Source organism: Suncus etruscus, chromosome 12 (assembly GCF_024139225.1).
Source record: "Suncus etruscus isolate mSunEtr1 chromosome 12, mSunEtr1.pri.cur, whole genome shotgun sequence".
NCBI classification, from domain to species: domain Eukaryota; kingdom Metazoa; phylum Chordata; class Mammalia; order Eulipotyphla; family Soricidae; genus Suncus; species Suncus etruscus.
In genome coordinates, this window is record NC_064859.1 from 66,065,377 (window position 1) to 66,089,907 (window position 24,531).

The 24,531-nt window shown below is 36.1% G+C and overlaps 1 protein-coding gene across 1 annotated transcript in view; it reads left to right on the forward strand.

Annotated features, from left to right (window-relative positions):
* The window catches only part of SNTG2 (syntrophin gamma 2), a 329,060-nt gene that overhangs the window by 24,422 nt on the left and 280,107 nt on the right, over positions 1–24,531 (forward strand). Inside the window, exons 2-3 of the mRNA XM_049784652.1 lie at positions 5,951–6,008; positions 21,735–21,872. Coding sequence (XP_049640609.1) covers positions 5,951–6,008; positions 21,735–21,872 — 196 coding nt within the window. The remainder of the gene's footprint in view (positions 1–5,950; positions 6,009–21,734; positions 21,873–24,531) is intronic.

Consider the following 24,531-nt stretch of genomic DNA (forward strand, 5'->3'; position numbering starts at 1 on the left):
GGACTTAGAAATGACCAACATGGTTCAGCTGAGATGCAATTTTTTTTGGGAAAACAGAGGTTACTCCTGGCTATATGCTCAGAAATCGCCTATGCCTGCCAGGGGACCATATGGGATGCCAGGATTGGAACCACCGTCCTTCTGCATGAAAGGCAAATGCCTTACCTACATGCTATCTCTCCGGTCCCAGATGCAATTATTTTTGAGTTCAATATATGATCCAAATCTGTGAAGCAGGAGTGGAGAATGTATCTCTCATATATGAAACAAAGAATACAATGATATCCTAAATGAGCCTAATATCAGAGACAGTTCAGGCTATTCATAAGCTCAGTACAACTTTGCTTCTGCTAGGCATACTATGGCCTCAAGGCCAAGTGACCATTATTCCTAGAGTAACTTTTTCAGGTGTAATTAAGTATCCTAGATGAATTCACTCTAGAACTAGGAGAACAAGGAGAACATTTTTGTCTTTTCTACATGTTGTTATAGAATAATGAGCTCATGATTCAGTTAATTGGTCTTAAAAAAGTATTCCTGAAAGTTGAATTTTAATGTCATAGAGATAATAAAATATTCATCTGTTTGCTTTTGAATGCTCTCTACATACCCAGTGAGAAAGAGAACTGTAATGCAGATAAACATACTTTTCATATCTTAGATGTTAAAGTCAAATGGGGAGGATGAGTAATCAAGTTTTAGATAAACATTACTGTAATTTCTAGCCCTGGGCATATTACAACAGAACTTCTTAAAAACTTGGCTATTCTAAATAATTTTTTGTGATAAAATGCTGTAAAAAGTTAGAAATGTATTAAAACAGAGAGAGATAAGTCTAATTCTTACAGACAGTTTATACTTTGTCACTTTTATACGTTTATCTACTATAAGCTTCTAGCTCTAATATTCATCTCAAATACTGTTTTGACACTTACTTAAAAATAACAGCATTTACCTTAAATTCTTATGCTGGAAGTACTGATGAAATGCACGACATAGGAATTTAAAAATCTTATTTGATACATTGGGAACTGAATATAGATGACAATAATCAATCATATCTAGTTAGCCTGTGACACTGTGTTTATAGCAATTACACAAGACATTCGGTTCAGTTTTTAGTGATTAAGATCGTGCAGCCTTCAAAAATATAAAAATAAAAATAAGAAAAGACCATGAAGCTTCAGAGACAACTGTTTATCATGAAAACTTTACTATTATAGGCTAATGTACTCATGGGCAAATGACATTGTTTTACCTTAAGGCTTTTTTGAACAAAGCATCTACTCAGATATCTGAATCAAAATGTGCTTTTTGAAAGTCAAAATTTATAAAAATAGCTTTTAAACATTTATCAGTGTCATATACATTTAATTGTAGTTCTGTAAGAGCTTTAAGCTGAAAAATTGCTTTCTGAAATAAATCTTTAAAACACGACTTGAAGCTTATATTCAGTATTCTATAAAATACTGAGTGCCTTAACAAAAAGGTAATGTCTTCAAGGACCTTCCCTGTTAAACCAGACGGCATTATTTATCATAAACTGGACACCGACAAATAGATAAAACTGGTGGTTAGTTACTTGAGCATCATTTTATAAAAATGGGAAAACTCTTTTCTCATTTCCTAATTTACATCCTAAAATAATAAGATATGATGTGATACTGACATATTTTTTATCTCAGTCCTTATCTAAAACAGTGGGAAAGACTGAGGTCAAGTTAATAGTTAATGTATAAGCCACTTCTGAGAGACTTTTTGATATGAAATTTAGTTTCCTGCTCTGACTTGATTAAAGTCTAGGGACTTGATTGGAGATCCCAAGACTTTTTACTCAGAGTTTTTTTTTTCCCACTTACTAGTTCCTTACCAGTTCCTTACACAAATATTCTTCTCCAGTACAAACATATACACACACAAATACACACATGCCTACATGTATGTAGTCCAGTCCCGAATAGTAATAGGCTTACTTTGTGGGAAGTCAGTTATTAGTCTGAAATTTTTATGTTAAAATTGGTGCCGGTTATGTGATGTTGGCAACTCATGCAGAGGCTGAATAAGACATCAGGTGTGGGGGACTGTTGAAGGGAGCAAGAATGTCCTCAGGTCATGCTGTTTTTGCACAGGCAAATAATACTTTTGTATCAGAAGAGAAGCTTTGGCACTAAAATGAAAACAAAAAACAATAACCAGAATAAAAGACATCCCCACAGATTTGGAGAAAATATTTTCTAACAAAATCTTACCAAAGGTTAATATCTAAAATATGTCAAGCACTTGTAAAGCTTAAGAAAGAAAAAGCCCTTATAAGAAATTGGGAGAAGAAATGAACAGAAACTTCCTCAAATAAGACATGCAGATTGTCAATAGGTATGTAAGAAAAAGTGCTCTTAATCACTGGTTAGGGAAATGCGACTCAAAACAATGAGATACATGTCTCAACAGTGAAACTGGCAGGTATCAGAAAGAATGAAAACAACTAGTGCTGGCTTGGATGTAAAGATAAAAGTACCCTCACCTATTGCTGATGTGAATGTTTTTGGAAAACAATATAGACAAAATTAAGAACTGAGCTTCCATAAGACCCAGAAATTTTATCTCTTGGCATCTATTCCAAAGACCCAAAAAAATCTATTTAGAAAAGACATGTGTGTTCCTATGTATATTGTAGTACTACTCATAATTGCCGAAATCTGCAAATAACCCAAGTGTCCACTGAATAAAAAACTGGATAAAGAAACTATGATACATATTCAAAGTGTGATTCTACGTGGAACTAAGAAAATACAAAATTATGTATTTTTCTGCTATGTAGATATAAGTGAAGGGTGCCATGTTGAGTGAAATCAGCAGAAGGGGGACAGGTACAGAATTACCCTTCTGATAAATGGGATATAAAGAAGCATAGTAAGCATAGTAAGCTAATAAAAAATGGTCAAAAACAGAAGAATATGAGAATTAGTCTGAACTTTTGAGAGAGACAGGAGAAGGGGTAGAAGAGACAGTGGGGGAGAAAATGGACTTTCTGGTGGGAGATGTAGAGTTGGAATGTTGTATGTGTAAATTCTTATTACCAACAGTATTATAAATCATAGTGACTGAAAAAGAAAAAAAGATACAGCTTTTTAGAAAATGGATGTGGACTCAGGGCCAACTTTACTATTTATTTAGACAATTTTTTACAATTCTAAAGACTTCTCCATGCTTCACTTTACTTAAAAAAGAATACTTTTTGTTTTTGGTTTTGAGCCACACCTACTGGTGTTCTGGGCTCACTCCTATCTCTACACTTAGGGATGACTCCTGAAGGACTCCTGGCATATACTCCTGGAAGGTTGGCCCTGTGCAAGGCAGATGAACTACCAATGGTACTATCTTCCAGCCCCGGAATATGAAGTTTTTTTTTAAAAAGTATTCATCGATTTTTGGTGAAACTAAAATGGAATTGTGTTTGTGAACACCATAGCAAAGTTTCAACATAATATATAAAATTATAGCTATATTTTTTTAATTTAAACCTCACTTTTCAAGAGGAAAACTCGGTTCACAATGATGAAATTTTGTACCTATATTCAGAAGGCTAGGAGATCACACACTGAGATTTACACTCAGTCTGCTGGGCACACAAATGGTTCATAAAATCAGACCATATTTCTTCTCAGTGGCCAATATTCATGTTCATGTTCTGCAAAGTGCCTGTTATTAGTTCTACTAAATCTGTATTATTTACCATATTTCATAGGGAATTCATACTATAAAAAGTACATTAAGAATCAGAGAAATAAAGGATGTCTTTGGTTAAATTAGCCCTTCTTTTGCCAGCATGTTTATCAAGAATATTATTTTCATTTATTTTATAGAAGTCTTTATGATGATACTCACATGCTGAGCCCTGTCCTGAATAACATATTTCCAGGTGTTTATCAGTAAGGACCCATGGCCTCTTGGAACTCACATAGAGGAAAGAGAACAAATAGTAGTATATTAAATAATCAAATCACACATTAAGGAAGAAGCTTATGAATACTCTGAAAAAAAAAAAAACAGGATAAAAAAGGCACCTGAATAGTCAATTGGAAAGAGTGGCTAAAGGCATAAGGCTTAAAAGAGGTTTATCTTTTTTATTTATTTAATTTTTATATTTTAGAATTCCCAGGTATCAGAGATCACTTCTGGCAGGCTTGGAGAGATTAAAGAGAATGCTGGGTATGGAATCTAAGTGCATAACCAGCTCCATGCCTGCTATACTATTTCTATAGCCCAAACCTCTTGATTTTCATGAGTCACGGAAATATCTGTGTTCCTCATGCAGGAGGAACACATTTAGCCTAAGAGTAACTGTCAGATACATGATAAATTATTCAGTTCATACTGCCTGGGTGATAGAGCTAAGGTAACATTTCTGGACATCGAGACTCATGTAAACCTCCTGGATTAGTGAGACCCCAGGTGTTTTCTCACATATCTGTCAGTGTAAGATACCCTGAAGACACAGAAACCCTGCATTAGAGCCACGCTAGACTGTCCTAGGCATCACTTCTATGACTGGTTTTAATCTGAATCATTTCCCTTTAACATAAACATAATGGCTTTCAAGAGTTCTGTATATTCTTTACTTCTCCCAAGTGATTAAATTTGAATGAGACTTTGGGAAAGGCTGGGCTTGCAGTTGGTTCAATGGACTTTTGTATCAGTTGGCTCAAAAGTTCTAAGCACTCTGCTTGTCAGGCACATAGAGTGGAAACCCCTGGGTGGTACAGTGTCTGAGGGAGGAAGTGATACAAAGCTTCAGGTTCAGAAAGATAAGTTAAGATTGTTGGAGGAGCAAAGACACTTATGGACTCCTGCTGGCTCTCAGAATGTTTTAAAGTTGGAGGTGAGGCTTTGGGGTATGGTATAAGAAAATACAAGGCATGGTAGTGGGATTTGTTAGAGAGCCCACAAGCCATTTTTAGAAATTTAGCTTTTATATTTGACTTTATAAAACAAAGGAGATTTTGTACAGAGAGACAGTCTGAAGTAGTGTTTTATTAAAAAAAAAACAAACAACCATCAGCATTGGGCTTTAGAGATAGTATTTCAGGTAGGGCTCTGACCTAGGCTAGATCCCTGTCATTCCATATGGTTCAATCATAGGAGTGATTGATTCCTGAGTACAGAGCCAGGAGGAATCCTGTGGCTCAAAACAAAACACAGAACAATAAAATAAACGCAAAACACAAAAATAAAACAAACAAATAAAACCAAGCATCAAGCCATTCTGGTTTTTCTACTATGCAGAAGCCTGTATATTCTCCTGAATATCTCTCTTTCTCTCTCCCTTCTCTTTTTCTATCTCGTATATCTCTTTTTCTCTCTCTTCATTCTCTCTCTGCTGCTTCCCTATATCCCTCTTTTTCTTTTCTCTCCCCTTCCTCTCCCTCCTGCTCTCTCTCTAATCGCAATGAGTACATTTATTCCTTCTGTAAGTACATATTATTCAATAAATCCATTTTGCTTGGCTGAAAATATAAAATCAGTATCTTTATTGGCAGTAGATGAGTGGAAAAGAGAACCACAAAGATTTAGATGCCTTTTCACTCACCTCATATATGTGGCACAGCCAGCAATGTATAAATGGAAGAAATCTTCAATCTTCAACTGTCTTGTAAAGTGAAATCTTTTTTGTTTGTTTGTTTGTTTTTTGTTTTTTGGTTTTTGGGTCACACCGAGCAGAGCTCAGGGTTTACTATGCTTAGAAATCACTCCTGGCAGGCTCGGGGAACCATATGGGATGATGGGATTCGAACCACCGTCCTTCTGCATGCAAGGCAAACGCCTTACCTCCATGCTATCTCTCCGGCCCTGTCAAGTTAAATATTTTAATGCACTGAATATACTTTGTATGAGAAATTAGTATTCAAGGCTGATCCTAATGTTTTTAACCTGGGACATTTAAAATATAAAGTTACCCTCAGTTGAGAGTAGAACAGCAAAATACAGAGCAGGATAAGGAGAATGATCCGGTAGGTCTAGTCTCTGTGTAGTTCAAGATATCAGTGGGGTATCTGAATAGAGATGCTGAGGAGGCTGTTGGATAAAAATATTTTAGTTTGGGATTGATAGCATAGTTTACAATGAATATTTGAGATACTTGGCTTAAAAGCAACATATTTACAATAAATAAATTTGATAATATCACCAGTGAGCAATTTTTACATACGTAAAAAGAAGAGAACCAAGTTCTGAAATCTGATGGCTTTTAATCTAAGATGTAATTAGTGTTCTTTTATCCACTTACCCATTGAGTGGCCTCTGCAGAGGTTGGAGAATGGTGTCCTAGCAACTGTGAGAAAGCTCAGACACAGGATGGTAGGCTGTGACTCCAATGACCTATCTGTGGTCTATGATGACCTCCAGAAGTGAACTGGTCACACTTCACTTGTAGGTCACAACCTGATGTTCTTAACAAGCTCAGAAAGCATTGTTCTGGGGCAGAGGCTGGGTGTGTAATAGGAGAAAGGAAGCTGGAAGGCAGTAAGCTCAGAATTTTCTTTAGGAGCTTCTCTCCTAGATGAGCAGAGAAACAGGTAGAAAGAGCTGGAGGGGGAAATGTCAGGGAACATTTAAGATTGGTCTGAAAACCCTTGTCATTACTGTAATGCCAGTCAGGTATGGCATAAAAGTGCAGAGCCTCACTGGAGTCATCTGTGGGCAGGCAAGGGCAGTGACCTGGAGGTTGCTGGTCTGTGATAGCCACAGAAAGAGCTGGTCCTCAGCAGGCACAGCAGACACAGACTGAAAAATTGAGAAGCTGTCATCTCACTACTTCTGCTTTTCTGCTAAAATAGGAAGAGGTCAGGGTTAGAAAGACACTAAGCTGTGAGATTGTGGGATGGTGCAGGGGGCAGGTTAAGTGTCAGCTGGCACACTTCTATAGATCTGACATGCAGAAGTCATCATTTCAACAGTGAGTGTCATCTTCTGCAATCCCCACTGTGCACAGGAAGAACTCCTTTGATACAGCTTTCAAATATCTGACCACTCTTTTAGTTAAAGAGAGAGTAAATGATGGGACTTCTTCTCCTAATAAAATATCAAGATTACTCTGTTAAAATCTGTGATTTATTCTTGTGAATTCCTATTTTTGAGGAATAAAATTTTAAATATTTTGGGGGGGGTATTTTTGAGTGGTGTCTCTCAAACATGTTTTCTTTAATACCAGTGTGTCCAACAAAAGCTTGAATCTATACAGGTAGATACTGTTAGAACAATTAAAGACTTTCATTTTCCTTGTTGACAAGTGGTTCAGAGTTGACTCAGTTATCCCACTACTCAGTAGTTATCCCCCAAACACAATATCGTTAATTCAAAGAATCAGATGCCAGGGGGATATTTGTGAGATGTTGAAGAGGTCACTGGATGCTAATAGCTTAGTTTGGGACAGGGATCTTAGCTGGTGATGCAAATTTGGAAGCCATGAGCAAAAGAGATATATGTCCATTATGTTTCTTGTAGCACTGTGCTTGCTGCTAAGATATGGAAGCACCCCAAGTGTCCAACAAATGAATGGATTAGAAAGTTATGGTACAGAAACAGAAAGGTAGTACAGAGGATAAGGCTTTTCTCTTCATGAAGCTGACCTAAGTTCAATCCTCAGCACCCTATATGATCTCTTGCATCCTGTAAAAAGGGATCCTTGAGCGCTGAGCCAAGAATAAGCCCTGAGCATGGCTGGATGTGGTCAAAAATAAGAAGCTTCTATACATATACACAATAGAGTTCTCTGCAGCTACTCAAAAATTTGCCATGAGTTTTGTAGAAACATGGATATAATTGGAGAATATCATATTGAGCACAATAAGCTACAAAAGGTCAAATATAGGCTGGCATTTTACTTCTGTTATATACTAAGGAAAATAATTCAATATAATTATTATATATTATATGTTATATAATTATAATTATCAATATAATTGATAGTACATATGAGAGTACAGGCCTAAGAGAGCAGGTTAGGGGGTAAGGGAGTGAGGGCAATGAATAAGCTGCTGGGAAGTAACTCAGAAACTTATGTGGAGATTCTCTAGCACCAATGAGGTAACCTGCATCAAATTATTAACTGTTAATTGAAAATAGCAGGAACATAGTGGGAGGGAAGGAATGTTGGACCAGACTGGATATAGTGATGGGGCACTTCTGCAGTTGGGGGGGTGGAGTGACTTTGTATATTAATCAATATTAGAACCTAAACACAGTTCTAATTCTAATACATTTTTTGTTTTATAAAGAAAACCCTGGCAATAAACTGTAGATGTTTAAAGCTGATGTGTGGAGCTGGTGAAAAGGAGGGGTGAATTCTAGAACTTGAATTTCTGGCCTAGACCCAGAGGCCAAAGCTTGTTTTACACCTATGAGCCAGTATTTGTCACTCACTTTAAAGAATGTGCCCAGACCCAAAGTTGAGCACAGAGCCCCAAGGACAGTTTCCCCAGTGTTTTATAAATGGTAATGCCCTATGACTTGCCAACTTTGATCAGGAATTTTTTTCCCCTGACATTGCTTTTGGGACCTATTTTTCTAATTCTTTGAAAAGGACCTTACATATGCTCCTAGAGGTAAGGTGTCTGCCTTGCAAGCGCTAGCCAAAGAAGGACCACGGTTTGATCCCCTGGAGTCCCATAAGGTCCCCCCAAGCCTGGGGCAATTTCTGAGTGCTTAGCCAGGAGTAACCCCTGAGCATCAAATGGGTGTGGCCCTAAAAACAAAACAAAACAAAAAACCAACAACAAAAAAAGGAAAAGGACCATATACTCCAGAAACTTGGAGGAAGAATGTAAAATAATTGAGCAGAAGATTTGTGGGTATATTTATAATAAAACTTCATCTGAGCAAAATAAACATTAGTATTTCTATTTGAATGGAAATTTCCATAAATTTTGGTATGAATATTATTTATTAGTGGACATTTAAGACCTTTATAAATAGAGAAGACTAGTTGGAGTTGTGTTTAGCCTATGAGTGTTTCTAAAATATTTGAGCTGACTTTATCACTACTTTCAAACCTGCCCTCCCATGTTATGAGCATTGTAATTTTGTTAGAAACATTTTCTGTAAGTGAAGTGAAAATTACAATCAACTGAAGGAGATGGTTAGAAATCCTGGTTTAGCATAATTAAAAAAATGAGTATTATAATAGATACTACTTTTAAAAGGTCAAGCAAGAATGTTCTTAGAAAAAAAATAGTAATATATCTCTTTGGGGTTTCAGACAGCTCAGGGCTGAGGAGCTCATATGCAGCAAGCACAAGGACCTAAATTGTGTCCCTGTCACTGCAGGACCACTGCACACTGCCTTGTACAGCAGTGGAGAGTCCCAGTGCTCTACAAACTTCATTTATTTGCACTCAAAATGAACTACTCAGCATTGTTAGCCTAGAATTTCTGGGACTAGCTTTCAGAGCCCCTGTTGGTAGCCATCTCCCTCCCCAAGGGAAGAAAAAAAATACCATTTAAATGTATTAGACACTCTGAGGTTGCTGAATTACCTTTATATTTCTGATATTGATGCACTGTTGCGTGGCTATGTTGGTCAAAGAATTAGATGTCATTTTAAATCAAAATGAAGACTATAATCACCCATCTGTCTTGCGGAGTTGTTTTGCTGTTCTTTTGACAGTTCATATGTTCTGGTTACTAATTTATCATTGATTTACAGCACTGTGAGATTTCAGAAACTTAGTACCACTGCCAGTGTCCTATTGTCACTGTCAAAAAGACCTCTCCACGTATTCCTCTGTCTGTTCCCCTAAACTACAACAGTTTTTACTGAGTCCAGCAGTTCCTTTTGTTTATTTTTTTCTGTGCCACACTCAATAGTATTCAAGACTTTTCCTGACTTTGCACTCAGATATTACTGCTAGTGATCCCAAGGGACTACATGTGATGCTGGAGATCAAATCTGTGTCTGCCACATGCAAAGCAAACACCCTACATTTCTCTGCCCCCCAGAATTATTTTCATTGCCTTTGCCAATTCATTTGTGTCAATTTTTCATATTTCACATGACTGTGACAAGTCAGTAAGTATATTTCACTACCTTTTTAGTTCATTTAGCATAATAACCCCCAAATTTACCTATTTTACAAACAAATTAATAAATATTTTTGGTAGTTTGCTGGGTCATCTTCAGCTGTGGGCAGGGCTGACTCTTAGCACTATACTTAGGTATTACTCCTGGAGGGGCTTGGGAGACCATATGTAGTGCTGAGAAGCAAAACTGCTCAGGTTGTAGGAAAGACAAATGCACTAGCCACTGGCCCTAAATACAATATATATACATATATAAATATTTTAGTAGCAAAGTAGTATTTCACTGAATATACATATATGTATATGTATATTTAATAAATGTTATATATTTATCACAACTTCTGTATGCAGGCATCTGTTGATAAATAGGTCAATTGAGTGTTTGGATATACCCATCCCAGAATCTTATATAGATAGAAACATATAGAGTGAATCAAAGATAACCAATTAGCTGCTTTTACAGATGTCAAAACTAATGACTTGGAAAATAAAATAACAACCAAAATTACAGAAAAACATACTAGATAAACTTTAATAAATAAATAGGTATATTTATTTATGTAATATGAAGGAGTACTGGTATACACACAAGGGCAAAAGATTATTCTGCCTATGCTTGGAACCCTATTGTTTCAGGCATCAGACTTAGGGTCTCTGCTGGCAACACATACACCTCATCCCCTTGTATCCTGGAGACTATATGTATATGCTTTTAAATAAATGTGTCTATCCACATAGAATAATCTTAATCATTTGTGATATATAAGAAAAATCAAAGACATTATGGCAATAATAGGCAGAGACACTAGAGATGAGAGCCAAGAGGACCAGTCTATAATAGGAAGCTTGACACAAAGAGTAGTCAGTGCCGTTAGAGAAGGGTCCACTATAACAATGATAGTTGGAACTGTCACTCTGGACAAGAATTGAGTGCTGAAAGGGGATAAAGGATATTACCCCTTCATTAACAATACTACAAACCACAGTGTCAAAAAGGAGAGAGAGTGAGCATCAGAGAGAGACAGAGTGTGTGAGCATCAGAGAGAGAGAGAGAGAGAGAGAGAGAGAGAGAGAGAGAGAGAGAGAGAGAGATATGGAAAATGCCTGCCCCAGAGAGGGGCAGGAAAAGGATGGATGGGAGGGAAACCAGGTACGATGGTGGTAGGAAAAGTGCACTGGAAAAGTGTGGTGTACATGTGGCTGAAAATCAAGTACAAACAATATTGTAATCATGGTGCTCAAATAAAGAAATCATTACTAAAAATATGTCCATCTAACATGTCCTATGAATGCTAGAGATGCAGAATGACAAGAATATAGTACTAAGTGAATAGCAGTTTCATGAACTAGATATTGATATCCCTTATCAGCAAGTTTCAGAAGATCCAACCCATGGCAATAATGGTTAGTGTCTTTTAACTTCAAATTGTTGATGTAGACAGGTATTACCTAACTTTCTATGTAAATATTATTATTAGTTGGCATAAAATTATTTAATCAAGCTTTCACATTTGTTTGCCTGTAAAGGAGTTACTGCAACATGCTTTTAGAAGAATCTTGATTAATTGCTGTTTTTCTTATTACTTTAATTATTTGAGCATGCATCTTTTTAAAATTAGGAAATTAAAATATTTCTCTCAGATTACTTTCCCTTTGAGATTGTGAGTGTCTGAGTTCTTGTGTTGTGTGTGATTTGCTGCTCGATTCATTATGTTTCCTTTTTCTTTTTCCTGTTCCTTGTACTAAAATGGTTTAATTTTAGCTGATATGTAAATAACACAAAAAAAAGAGAACCTAAAAGAACATGATAATACTTACCTTCTCTGTTTCCTGACAGGATATGTGTCAGGAACTTTCACAGATTATTACCTCATTTACTTATTCTGTCATTCATCTAAACGTTGAATTATCTAATTTCACGTAAAAGAAGTTACAGGCTTAGATAAGTAAAACGAGCTATCCAAATGTGTGTAGATGGCTTGTGATATCACTAGAATACATTTTTATGATTTTCTTGGTTTGGGGGTCACACCTGGGAGCGCTCAGTAGTTACTCCGGCTCTACGCTCAGAAATCGCTCCTGGCAGGCTCTGGGGACCATATGGGTTGCCAAGATTTGAACTACCATCCTTCTGCATGCAAGACAAACTCCTTGTCTCCATGCTATCTCTCCGGCCCCACTAGAATTCATTTTAATGACATCACTTGACTTTTTTTTACCAGAACTTAGCAGTTTTATTTTTACAAAGTTAACGCTCCAGAGTACATAACTTCTCTATAAAATTATTTAAATGTGTGTGCTGATATACATATATACAATATCTATAGTGTCTTAGAGAATATTTTATATAATGCTTATATTTAGTAAACTGAGTAAATAATATTGAAGTTTAAAAATTCTTTGAATATATTTTTCTCAGTGCATTTTATGGATTTTGGTATATCTTAGGTATATAGCCCACTTCTAATTACATTTTAAATGGTATGAAATATGATTCTTGTTTTGTTTTTTAAAATGTATTTAAACCACCATGAAATAATAGTGAAAAATAGTTAGTAGTTAAGTTTCAATCATAGAATGTCCCAACCCTCATCTCTTCACCACAATTCATTTCCAACCAACAATTTGCTCATTCACACACCCACCCCAAGTCTGCTTCTTATGGCAGACACTTCTCTCTCACACACGATCTCTTTCTCTCTCTCTTCCTTTTTTTTTTTTTTTTGGTTTTTGGGTCACACCCAGCAACGCTCAAGATTTACTCCTGGCTCTATGCTCAGAAATAGCCCCCATCAGGCTTGGGGGACCATATGAGACACCGGGATTCAAACCACCGTCTTCTGCACACAAGGCAAATGCCTTACCACTGTGCTATCTCTCTGCTCCTTTTTCTTCCTTCTTTTTTCCTTTCAGGCACCATAGTTTTCAATACTGTTCCAGAAGGGGTACATGCTACTTCATTTTTTATACAAATACTGTTACAGAAGTACATGCTACTTCATTTTTTATACAAATTTCCAGTTCTTGTCCAGAGTGATCATTTCCAACTATTATTGTCATAGGGTCCCTTCTCTGCCCAAACTTCTCTTTCTCCATTATTCCTAATGTTGTTGGGTATTATTCTCGTTTCTTTTTTATTTGTATTTTAATATCCAGTTTTTCCAACACCATTTGTTGAAAAAGGTTTCCCTCCTTCACTTAATGCATCAGGCACCTCTGTCATAGATTAACTGTCTGTATATATGAGGGTTTCTCTCTGGGCTTTCAATTATATTCCATTTGTCTGAAAAATTTATCTTTATTGCCAACACAAAGTTTGTTGTAGTTTTACAATGAGAATAATTTTATGTCATAAATGCATACCGTACTTCTTTTACCTAAGAAATTTTATATTTTTTTAGTTTTATTATTTCATAATAATTTTAGTAGGATGTGTTCTAAGATCTTGAAAAATGTTATCAAAAATTTACTTTGCAGTATGGTTTATTATTTCAAGAAGTTTTCTTTAAAGCTTTTATAGTTTTCAATAAATGTTATGTGATCTCTAAGTAGTAATAGTATGACTTAAAAGTTAGATCCTTTTATTCATTTTTCCTGTCTGATTCCTATGGTCAGGACCTCAAAACTTTATTGAATAAAAGTGGAGTAGACATCCTTGCCTCTTCTTGATTAAAGGCTTTCTGTTTCTATCTTCAAGACAGGGCCACAAAAATTTCTTCGGTGATTTGATTTCATTGGCAAGATAACGTCCAAAAATAAACAAATAAAAAGGTTTTGCATGATAAATATAACTTGAATAAAATAAAAATCACCTTAGGCGTGGTGGCCCACTGATATACAGTTGATAGAGTGCTTGTCCTTCATGTGGCCAACCTGGGCTCAACCCAGCACCTATATAATCCTTGAGCCCACCAGAAGTGATTTCTATATAAAGAGCCAGGAGTAAGACTTGAACTACACTGGATGTAGCCACAGAAAAAATAAAAATAAATTTAAAAATTACCCTACTAAATTACTTTCACACACTACATGAGATAAAGGGCTAATTTTCCAGAGATACATCATTTATAACAACAATAAAACAAAGAAACCTCAAAAAAATTGGGAAGAGGAGAAAAATGTCATAGAAAGAAGATATTCTGATGGTCAGTAGGTACATGAAAAAGTAGGTCAGATACAGAGGGGACCACATATTCTAGCCACCCTGGGGGTGAGGGAAGAGGAAATGGGAGGGAGGACAAAAATGGAGGTATAGGGAAGACAATCTGGTGATGGGAATCCCCCTTGATTTTATGTAAATATGTACCTAAAATAATATTGTCAACAATATGTAAGCCACGATGATCAAAATAAAAATTATATTTAAAAAATAAAAAAATACTGATTTATCTTTTTTTTTCACTGTGTATTGCTAAATGCAAATAAAATTGTTGTTTCTTCCTCTTTTCCTCACCATGAAGTATAGAGCAATAAGTTTCACGTCAGGCTAGATGGTTTGGTGCTTGGGCCTGTGACAGTAATGACACTGGTATGTTCTATGGCTACATCCAGTGATGTTTGTGCATGTTTTGGGGGAAGAGAGGGCAGCAGTTTACTGTACAGGATCATGTTCAAGGGCTGTGAATGCAGCACACACATGCCCCTGAGCCTGGCCCCTTGATAGTTATTCAGTAATTCAGTAAATAAAGCATGCGATTTCTGAATTTTTGAAAGAGTAAGAGAGGAATTAATTATGACCAATACATGCATTTTAAACTTCATTCCTAACAGAATATCAGTAAATATTTGAAAACATATAACTCTTGTTTAGGAAGTGATTTTCTGCTGTAAAATAGGTTTTGTTTGTTTAAACTATTTGGAAGCACCAGTACTGCATGTAGAACTACAGTAGTGCATGTTATGACCAATAATATATATATTTTGTAAATATACTAAAAAGCTATAAATGCATAAATTTGCTCTTTATGATTTTTTTATCACTCACGGAGAATGCTTCTGTATGACACTTTATTTAGCTCACACGAAGGGAAATTCATTTTTGTAATATATGTGGAGATAAATGAGACTAGAAGACATGAAATACTTAAATATACTGTAATAAATGATGCATATTCAAAATTAAAAATTATAGGCATTTATATAAAATATTATTTCTGTTACCATAAAATAATGGGTATGATAAAATAGCATAATTCTAAATTTTATCCATACATTTTTAATTTTTATTTGTGTACATACTTAAATATTTACATGCTCAAAACTCCCATATTCTGTTCTCCCAGAATTATACCTTTGAAGAACTTTTATTACTACCAGATACAAGATGAAATGTTTTAAATAGCTGTTTGGTAACACTAAATTACAAGGCATTTTTAATAATTAACAGTTAACAACTAAGTTACACTGGCCTTAATGCATGACACTTACTATACTTTCTGGGACAAGTCCAGGATGTTTCTGATGTGCAATCACAGCCATACACATGATCTCATCTTCCCAAGTCCTTGTATCTTTGGCCATAAACTACCTTGTAGTTGAAAACACAATGCATGTGGTGGTGATAATTGAGCATCTGTGATATTGGTGCGTTTTCCTACTTTTCAAACTGTCCAGTTTTTTCCATCTTTGGGCAATAATATTTTATGTTCTTTACTCAATTTTATTTTATTTTATTTATTTATTTATTTTTATTTATTTATTTTGTTTTAGACCACACCTGGTGGCACTCAGGGATCACTCCTGGTGCATGGGACCATATGGAACGCTGGGGATCTTAGATCAACTGTGTGCAAGGCAAACACCCTACCGCTGTGCTAGCACTCCCCTCTTACTCAATTTTAATAGGATGTTTATTCTTCACCTCTTTATATGGGGTGTCTGTTAAATGAAAATATTTCTGTAAAGGAAATTCTTGTCATGAAGATTTATTTTATAATTTTGTGTAGAAAATTGTAAGAATTCTTTTCCCAGGAAATTGTTTATTTTGTTTTAGATAAAGTAACTAGTACTATTGTTTTCCTGAATACACACTATATAATTTTTCTCTGTAAATGTTTTTTCCTATAATTTTTAAATCATTTTTGGCACCCTTTCTTGTAGTTGTCAAAAAACACTTTAATATTTGTTTTAAGCCATTGTTATCCCAAGCATGTAAACTATTGTTCTGGCTCATTCACTTGATGGCCAGTTGGTGTAGGTAGTAACTTTATCTCAACCGTGGACCCATATTCTATTTTCCCTCCTTGTTTTACAAAACATTATATTCCAATTACATAATACTAAATGTCAGACTCATTTTTATTGGATTGAATTGCCTGAGTTTGTAGATCATCTCAAGGAGAGCAGGTCGTATTTCTGGATCATTCATTTGAAAGTAACCCATGTTCCTGGTTCATGTAGGAACTGGACCATGCAAGAACATGATGCACCGTGGAGCATCCATTCTGTTGATGGGCATAAGAGTTCTGATGGTTTAAGGACAAAAATGAAATAAAATAGGATAGAGAGATAGGAGTTCTGAGCAAATGGGAAGTTGGGATTCATAAAAGCGAGGTACAAAAGGCTATGGAGGGTAACCATTTAACCCGGACTTAGGGTTGAGCAGAAGGATGTCACAGGGTCCTTATATGATGAGGGGGAAAGAAATGATTGAAAATATCTGGTTTAGGCTAACCGGGCTTCACCTAGTGGAGAACTGCAGACAGAGGAAATTGAAGAAAGCTGGTGAGGGCCCCTAGGCAGATTTCATCACCTAGATGGGAGAGTTTCTGTTTGGGATAAGCTTTGTTTTCATTCTTGATTTGTTCTTAGGTCCTTTCTTCTTTTACTGGTTTGTTATTGTATGGTAAAAAAAAACAACATTATTTTTTAAAAAATTGGATTAAGAAAACCATATTATTTCAAGTTCCAGAAATAAACTCAGCTCACTAAATGACCAAGATTGTTTTGGTCCCTGGTCAATAGCAGATGCAGCTTTGAGATCAGGTGGGAGAGCCCCATGCTCTTTCCACTGTCCTCATCCAGTTCATGCCACCTACACTGTCATCTCTGTACTTCTGTCCAGTCTCCCTGAGGACTCAAAAAATTTCTCACAGCACTGTAATGGGCATCTGTGAATTGCATGTTATATTTACATTAGAGGAAAAATTTTTGGCATACTAATGCCACTTCAACATAAATTGAACTTATGTAGAAGAAAGTGTCTATAATAAAATTACAACTTTGAGTTGAAATGCTTAATTGTCTCCAGCTTATTTCTGTTCATTATTATTTTACCATTTGTAAAAGAAATTGGGTTTATTTCAGGAACATCATCTGGTTCAAATGGCATAATAAAACAATATGATTGTGTAAGATCATTTCTGAGACCTGTTTGCAATATTAGCTAAGTAGTTAATTCCCAATGGGTGAAAACTGTAATAGATGAATAGTTTATTTGCTCAGGTTTTCAGCCCTCTCACTTCACTTTTATTATAGAAACTGGTATTTTTTTCTAACTAAACTTACCTTGGTGACTTTCTGTTCATAAGGTTTATTAAGGCAGAGCAAAGCTATCTTTTAGACAGTTAACGCAGAAATGGCCTGCTGGTTGGGTGATAAATTAGCTGTCCTCAGTGAAGATGAAAATTAATATTGCATGTGAGTGTATATGTTTCATTCATTGATATAAATGAATTGATATAAATGAAACCAGTTTTGTTCCACATACTATTTCAGAGTGAGCCCCTCCCACAGCGAGCACGGATTCCCTCTTTGGTAAGCCCTGGGGGCTACTAGCCAGGATATTGACTGATCTGGATTTCCTGACTTTCTCAAGCTCTGCTCTTCTGGTACAGCTTTTTTATAAGTGCTCCAGTGTGTGTGTGTGTGTGTGTGTGTGTGTGTGTGTCTGTGTGTGTGTCTGTGTGTGTGTCTGTGTGTGTGTGTGTCTGTGTGTGTGTGTGTGTGTGTGTGTGTAGCAGGATTGGCTCTTTCTGTGGGGCTGAGATACTTTATAGAAGGATGAAGGACTCACTGAGTCCAGCTGATCATGTATCACACATGTATCAGTAGAAATGGATCAGAAATGAGGGAAAGAAGCAGCCAAGTCCCACATTTACCTACAAGGTTCCCTGGGGATTTGGGATAAAATGCCCCTTGTTACAAATGGATGTATAATGACTGCCTGTGCTGAATGCAAGTAAGTGCCTTTTAGCAGATGCTGCCTGTAAGTTGTTATTTGTGTTGTGTGTGTATGCGTGTGTGTAATTTGTCTTTTACTTTAGAGTTTAGAGCATTACTTTTGTACATTCTATAGAGAGTTTATTGTCATAGTGTAAGAGCAATAGTGTAGCAGTACGGCACTTATCCTGCACGCAGCAAACCTGGTTTTTCTTTCCAGTACCATATATGGTCACCTTATTTCCACCAGGAGTGATCCCTGAGCATAGAATCAGGAATAAGCTATAAGCACAACATATTATGGCCCCCAAACAAACAAGCAAACAAACAAAAAACACCAGTCCCTAATATTCGTGCTAATATTTGAACCTGTATATGAACTTATGCATCTATGTATGGGTTTGAGCACACATATGCATATCTGATGTTTGCCTGTAGATTGTTTCTAAAATATGAAAAGCATTGGTAAGTGAAAGACACAAATGGCATCCTGTATAGTATGATAGGGCCTGGACTATCATGAGAGTTTCTTAGGGACTGTTAATGGCCATTATGAAGCATTTCCTTTCTGTAGGAAATGCTGTAACTGCTTGATTTGGCAGCACATGATGGGGTCTGTTTTATGACAGCAGGTGGTGTGAAGAAAGCAAGCTGTCCTGATGAGGACAAGGACATGATGGTATGGTGGGTGTCTAGCAGGTAGTCTGCATTCCCTTGGGAATTTTGGCTTGGATATTATAGCCAAAACAAGTAAGAATTCATCACTCACAAATGGGAATCTCATTTTGTCCTCATATTTTGTCCCATATTGTCCTCAATGGAGAAAAACTGAAAGCCTTTCCTCTAAATTCTGGCACAAGACAAGGCTGTCCTCTCTCACCACTCCTATTCAACATAGCACTGGAAGTACTCGCTATAGCGATTAGGCAAGAAAAGGATATCAAGGGAATCCAGATAGGAAAGGAAGAAGTCAAGCTCTCACTGTTTGCAGATGACATGATTCTCTACTTAGAAAACCCCAAAGACTCTATCAAAAAGCTTCTAGAAACAATACACTCATATAGCAAGGTGGCAGGCTACAAAATTAACACACAAAAATCAATGGCCTTCCTATACACCAATACTAATAAGGAAGAAATGGACATTAAGAAAACAACTCCATTCACTATAGTGTCACACAAACTCAAATATCTTGGAATCAACTTGACTAAAAATGTGAAGGACCTATACAAGGAAAACTATAAAACTCTGCTCCAAGAAATAAGAGAGGACACGCGGAAATGGAAGCATATACCCTGCTCATGGATTGGCAGGATTAACATCATTAAAATGGCAATACTCCCCAAAGCACTGTACAGATTTAATGCGATCCCCCTAAAGATACCCATGACATTCTTCAAAGAAGTGGACCAGGCACTTTTGAAATTTATTTGGAACAATAAACACCCTCGAATAGCTAAAGCAATCATTGGGAAAAAGAATATGGGAGGAATTACTTTCCCCAACTTTAAACTTTACTACAAAGCAATAGTTATCAAAACAGCATGGTATTGGAATAAAGACAGGCCCTCAGATCAGTGGAATAAGCTTGAATACTCAGAGAATGTTCCCCAGACATACAATCATCTAATTTTTGATAAAGGAGCAAAAAATCCTAAATGGAACAAAGAAAGCCTCTTCAACAAGTGGTGTTGGCAAAACTGGGTAGCCACTTGCAAAAAATTGAACTTAGACCCCCAGCTAACATCATGTACGAAGGTAAAATCCAAATGGATTAAAGACCTCGATATCAGCCCCAAAACCATAAGATATATAGAACAATACGTAGGTAAAACACTCCAGGACATTGAGGCTAAAGGCATCTTCAAGGAAGAAACTGCACTCTCCAAGCAAGTGAAAGCAGAAATTAACAGATGGGAATATATTAAGCTGAGAAGCTTCTGCACCTCAAAGGAAATAGTGCCCAAGATACAAGAGCCACCCACTGAGTGGGAGAAACTATTCACCCAATACCCATCAGATAAGGGGCTAATCTCCAAAATATACAAGGCACTGACAGAACTTTACAAGAAAAAAAAATCTAATCCCATCAAAAAATGGGGAGAAGAAATGAACAGACACTTTGACAAAGAAGAAATACAGATGGCCAAAAGACACATGAAAAAGTGCTCCACATCACTAATCATCAGGGAGATGCAAATCAAAACAACGATGAGATACCACCTCACACCACAGAGAATGGCACACATCACAAAGAATGAGAATAAACAGTGTTGGCGGGGATGTGGGGAGAAAGGAACTCTTATCCACTGCTGGTGGGAATGCCGTCTAGTTCAACCTTTATGGAAAGCGATATGGAGATTCCTCCAAAAACTGGAAATCGAGCTCCCATACGATCCAGCTATACCACTCCTAGGAATATACCCTAGGAACACAAAAATACAATACAAAAACCCCTTCCTTACACCTATATTCATTGCAGCACTATTTACCATAGCAAGACTCTGGAAACAACCAAGATGCCCTTCAACAGATGAATGGCTAAAGAAACTTTGGTACATATACACAATGGAATATTATGCAGCTGTCAGGAGAGATGAAGTCATGAAATTTTCCTATACATGGATGTACACGGAATCTATTATGCTGAGTGAAATAAGTCAGAGAGAGTGAGAAAAACGCAGAATGGTCTCACACATTTATGGGTTTTAAGAAAAATGAAAGACATTCTTGCAATAATAACTTTCAGACACAAAAGAGAAAAGAGCTGGAAGTTCCAGCTCACCTCAGGAAGCTCATCACAAAGAATGATGAGTTTAGTTGGATAAATAACTACATTTTGAACTGTCCTAATAATGAGAATGTATGAGGGAAATTGAGAACCTGTTTAGAGTACAGGCGGGGGTCGGGTGGGGAGGAGGGAGACTTGGGACATTGGTGATGGGAATGTTGCACTGGTGATGGGTGGTGTTAAAAAAAAAAACTGTGATAGGAATAAAAACTAAACTTGTCTGATCTTAAAAGTGAGATCTAGAGGCAGGAGAGATAGCATGGAGGTAAGACATTTGCCTTGCATGCAGAAGGTCAGTGGTTTGAATTCAGGCATCCCATATAAAAAAAAAAAAAAAGAAATAATGCAAAAAAAAAAAAAAAACAAATGGGAATCCCAAATTTTGATTCTAGTTCTATCACTAAGTAACTGGACATACCACACAGAAACTCTCTCAAATATCTCCTCCTAAAGTAGAGACACAGACAATCCCTCAAAATGCTAGGAATAATTATTCCTAAACATTGCCTGGTATGAATCAAAAGAAAAAAATAGTAAAGAAAATTATATTTTAATGAAGTCCTATAAGAATAGCTCAGAAACACATACACATTTTCCTTATTTTTGTGTTAACCAAATTCCTTATCAGATAATCTTTTATATGATTCTTGTTTGATAAATAGGCATATTTCTCTGTATTCACACCATCCTATTTACTTTGTTTTTGCAGACTAAAACTGGCATTGCATTGTTGTACCAAGAAGGATCTGAACATGCCTACGATATCCGATTGAAGCTGACGAAAGAAGCTCTGACAATTCAAAAACAAGATGTCGTCTGTGTTAGTGGGAGCAATCACAGTGCAAATGTAAGTGCTTCCCCATCTCCATGCTTCCCAGTCTCATGTGTTTCAATTGATAATCCCAGACTCATTTTATTGAAAACCATTCAGATATTATTCTGCAAGATTGTTTGCTAAGGATCATGGGCTCCGTTATTATTTAAATAGCTCCTAACAGTTGACTGTTAATCTAAACAAAATTCATTTACTTTTCTTCCCAATTTTCTTAATTTCTTGTCCAATATAGATTTTTTTCTGAAATTTTCAACATAGGTAGACATATTAATGCCATATGAAATGTACTGTATTTTCACTGAAATTATAAAGAAATAATATGACAGATAATGTGCTTATAGAAAGAAGCATAACCAGAGGACTCCCATCTAGAATGACCTTCAATGATTGATTCAGTTTTAAAATAAATTATTTCCCTTGCTTATCTCTGAATATAAATATAAATTTCCATGCTAAAGCATAGCTCTTTTTGGTTTCAATCATACTTCTGATTAACAAATAAAATTTTCTTAAGGATTAAAAAACATTTAATAGTAGTAGTAGAAGGCTGAGTAAATATTGGCTTTCTCAAATTTTAACTCAAATGGAACTACTATAAATAAAAACCAAAATAAACAGTGTATTAAAATTATAATAAATTTTTTATTATTTTTCTTCTAAGGAACTTAATTATGTATTTATACATCAATTTATAATGATAGGATAAGCATATTTATGCTACTTACACATGTAATAAAAGAAAAAATAAAGCATATGTTGCTCAGCTTAGGTATCAACTATGCTGATACATGATATATGTGAAATCAATGCTTTTCAGGGAAAGGTTATTATTTCTTAGTCCTTTAAATATATCCACTTAGTTACAGAACAGATGTTTAAGATATTATGTGGTTGAAACAGAATTTTTATTGTGTTTTGAAAGTGTCAAAATGGACCCAAGTTCCAAGATTTTACCAGCCTTTTCAAGAGCAACGGCTCTAAGACTGTTGTTCCTTTGGTTTTCTGAGTCCTGAAGAACTTAAACTTGTTAATGCAGTGAAGGAAACTCATCCACTCCAATTTCTAGTTCTCCAGAGTGTGTTGATATTACATACTACTGTAGGTTTTGGTCTTCTTGGAAGTCTGGCATCCTAATGGCAGAGCTGACTAGATTCTGGTCTATGCATATCTTCTAAGCAAACAGTATTGCTCATCCTTCCATTTAAAGTTTTCTTTCTTCTACATAGAACCAAGTCCACTCACTGCTCAGTGTATGCCTGCATGCTCACCTAATTCTCACCTGACTAGTCTAGGACCCTCTTTGTGATGAGAATAGGTTAATCACCATAATTGCTCTCCATTCTGTCTTTTGACTCTCAAGCCCAAGTCTATTGTGTCATTTTTGTTATTCTGGATACTCCAATTGCACTTAAACTGTTTTAAGACACTTAGGCAAGAAGGACATTGAGAACACCAAGGGCTTCCGACAAAGCAGCTTTATAAGCACATCATCATAGGCTTGGAGGATTCTTCTTGAGAGTCTCAATTTCCATTTCCAGCAGAGAATTCCTTTATTCTTTAAGCAAACATGCTTACAGAAGTAAACAGCTGGTTTCTGCTAGATAAGGACACCGCTTTCCTATTGGCTGGTGGACTTGACCACCAATGGAAGATGGTTAGGTGTCTAACTCCCAGAAGAACCACCCCATCTTCCCCCTCATCACAGATTCTTTCAGTTCACAATCCTAAATATTCCAGCCACAACCACCACTCCTCAAAAAAAAAAAAAATCTCATGAATTTGAATCTCTTGTGCTGCATCTTCCTAACTACTGCTTTGGCTTATCTCTCTAAGTCTTCTTTAAAAAAAAGTGTACAATTCAAGAAAGGAGGGATTAGGGATGATTTTATAAACATTCAGAAATTGTATGCATCTTAATAATAGTTATGTAATCAGAAGACAATTTATCAGATAATTTCTAAATAATGTTACAATATTCAGGTAAAACATACATATACATATACATATACATATATATATATTAATTCAAATGTAAGATTGTCTACCCAAAGAAAAATTCTTTCAAAGAAATTGAAAAAAATTGTGACCACACTTGGCAGTGCTTGGGGGCTACTTTTTGTGTTCAGCAGACATTCCTGGTATTGCTTGGAGAATCATATGCTTCTGGGATTCCAGCTCAAATATAGTTCTCCTACATGCAAAGCATATGCTCAGTCCATTGAGCCACTTTCCTGGTCCCCAGGGAAAGATTTTGATGGAAATGATCAGAACCATCTTAAGAAATATAGAATTATGTTTACACCTCTAAATTTATACTTAGACTTTCAAATGTATTGATGCTGTTAAGGTTCCCTTCTTTAAAGTGAGGAAAAGTGGAGAACTTTGTTCACACAGGCTGCATCAAATCTCTTGACAGTCCCATTCCTTAACAACTGGTTTCTTATGAAGCCATTCTTCAGGATTGATGATTGAGCTTGGTTTGGGAGATTTTTCATGGATATAAATGGAAGGATGTAATTAATTGGGAATCACAGTTTTTCTTCTCTAGTCAGAATTCTATGGTCTCAAATACATTAGTGTAAGGGACAGTTAAAACTGTATTATTTTAAGTCAGTCTTGCCATGGGAATTCAGCAAGTGCTTGGAGAAAAGGAAAGACTATTTTTAACAAA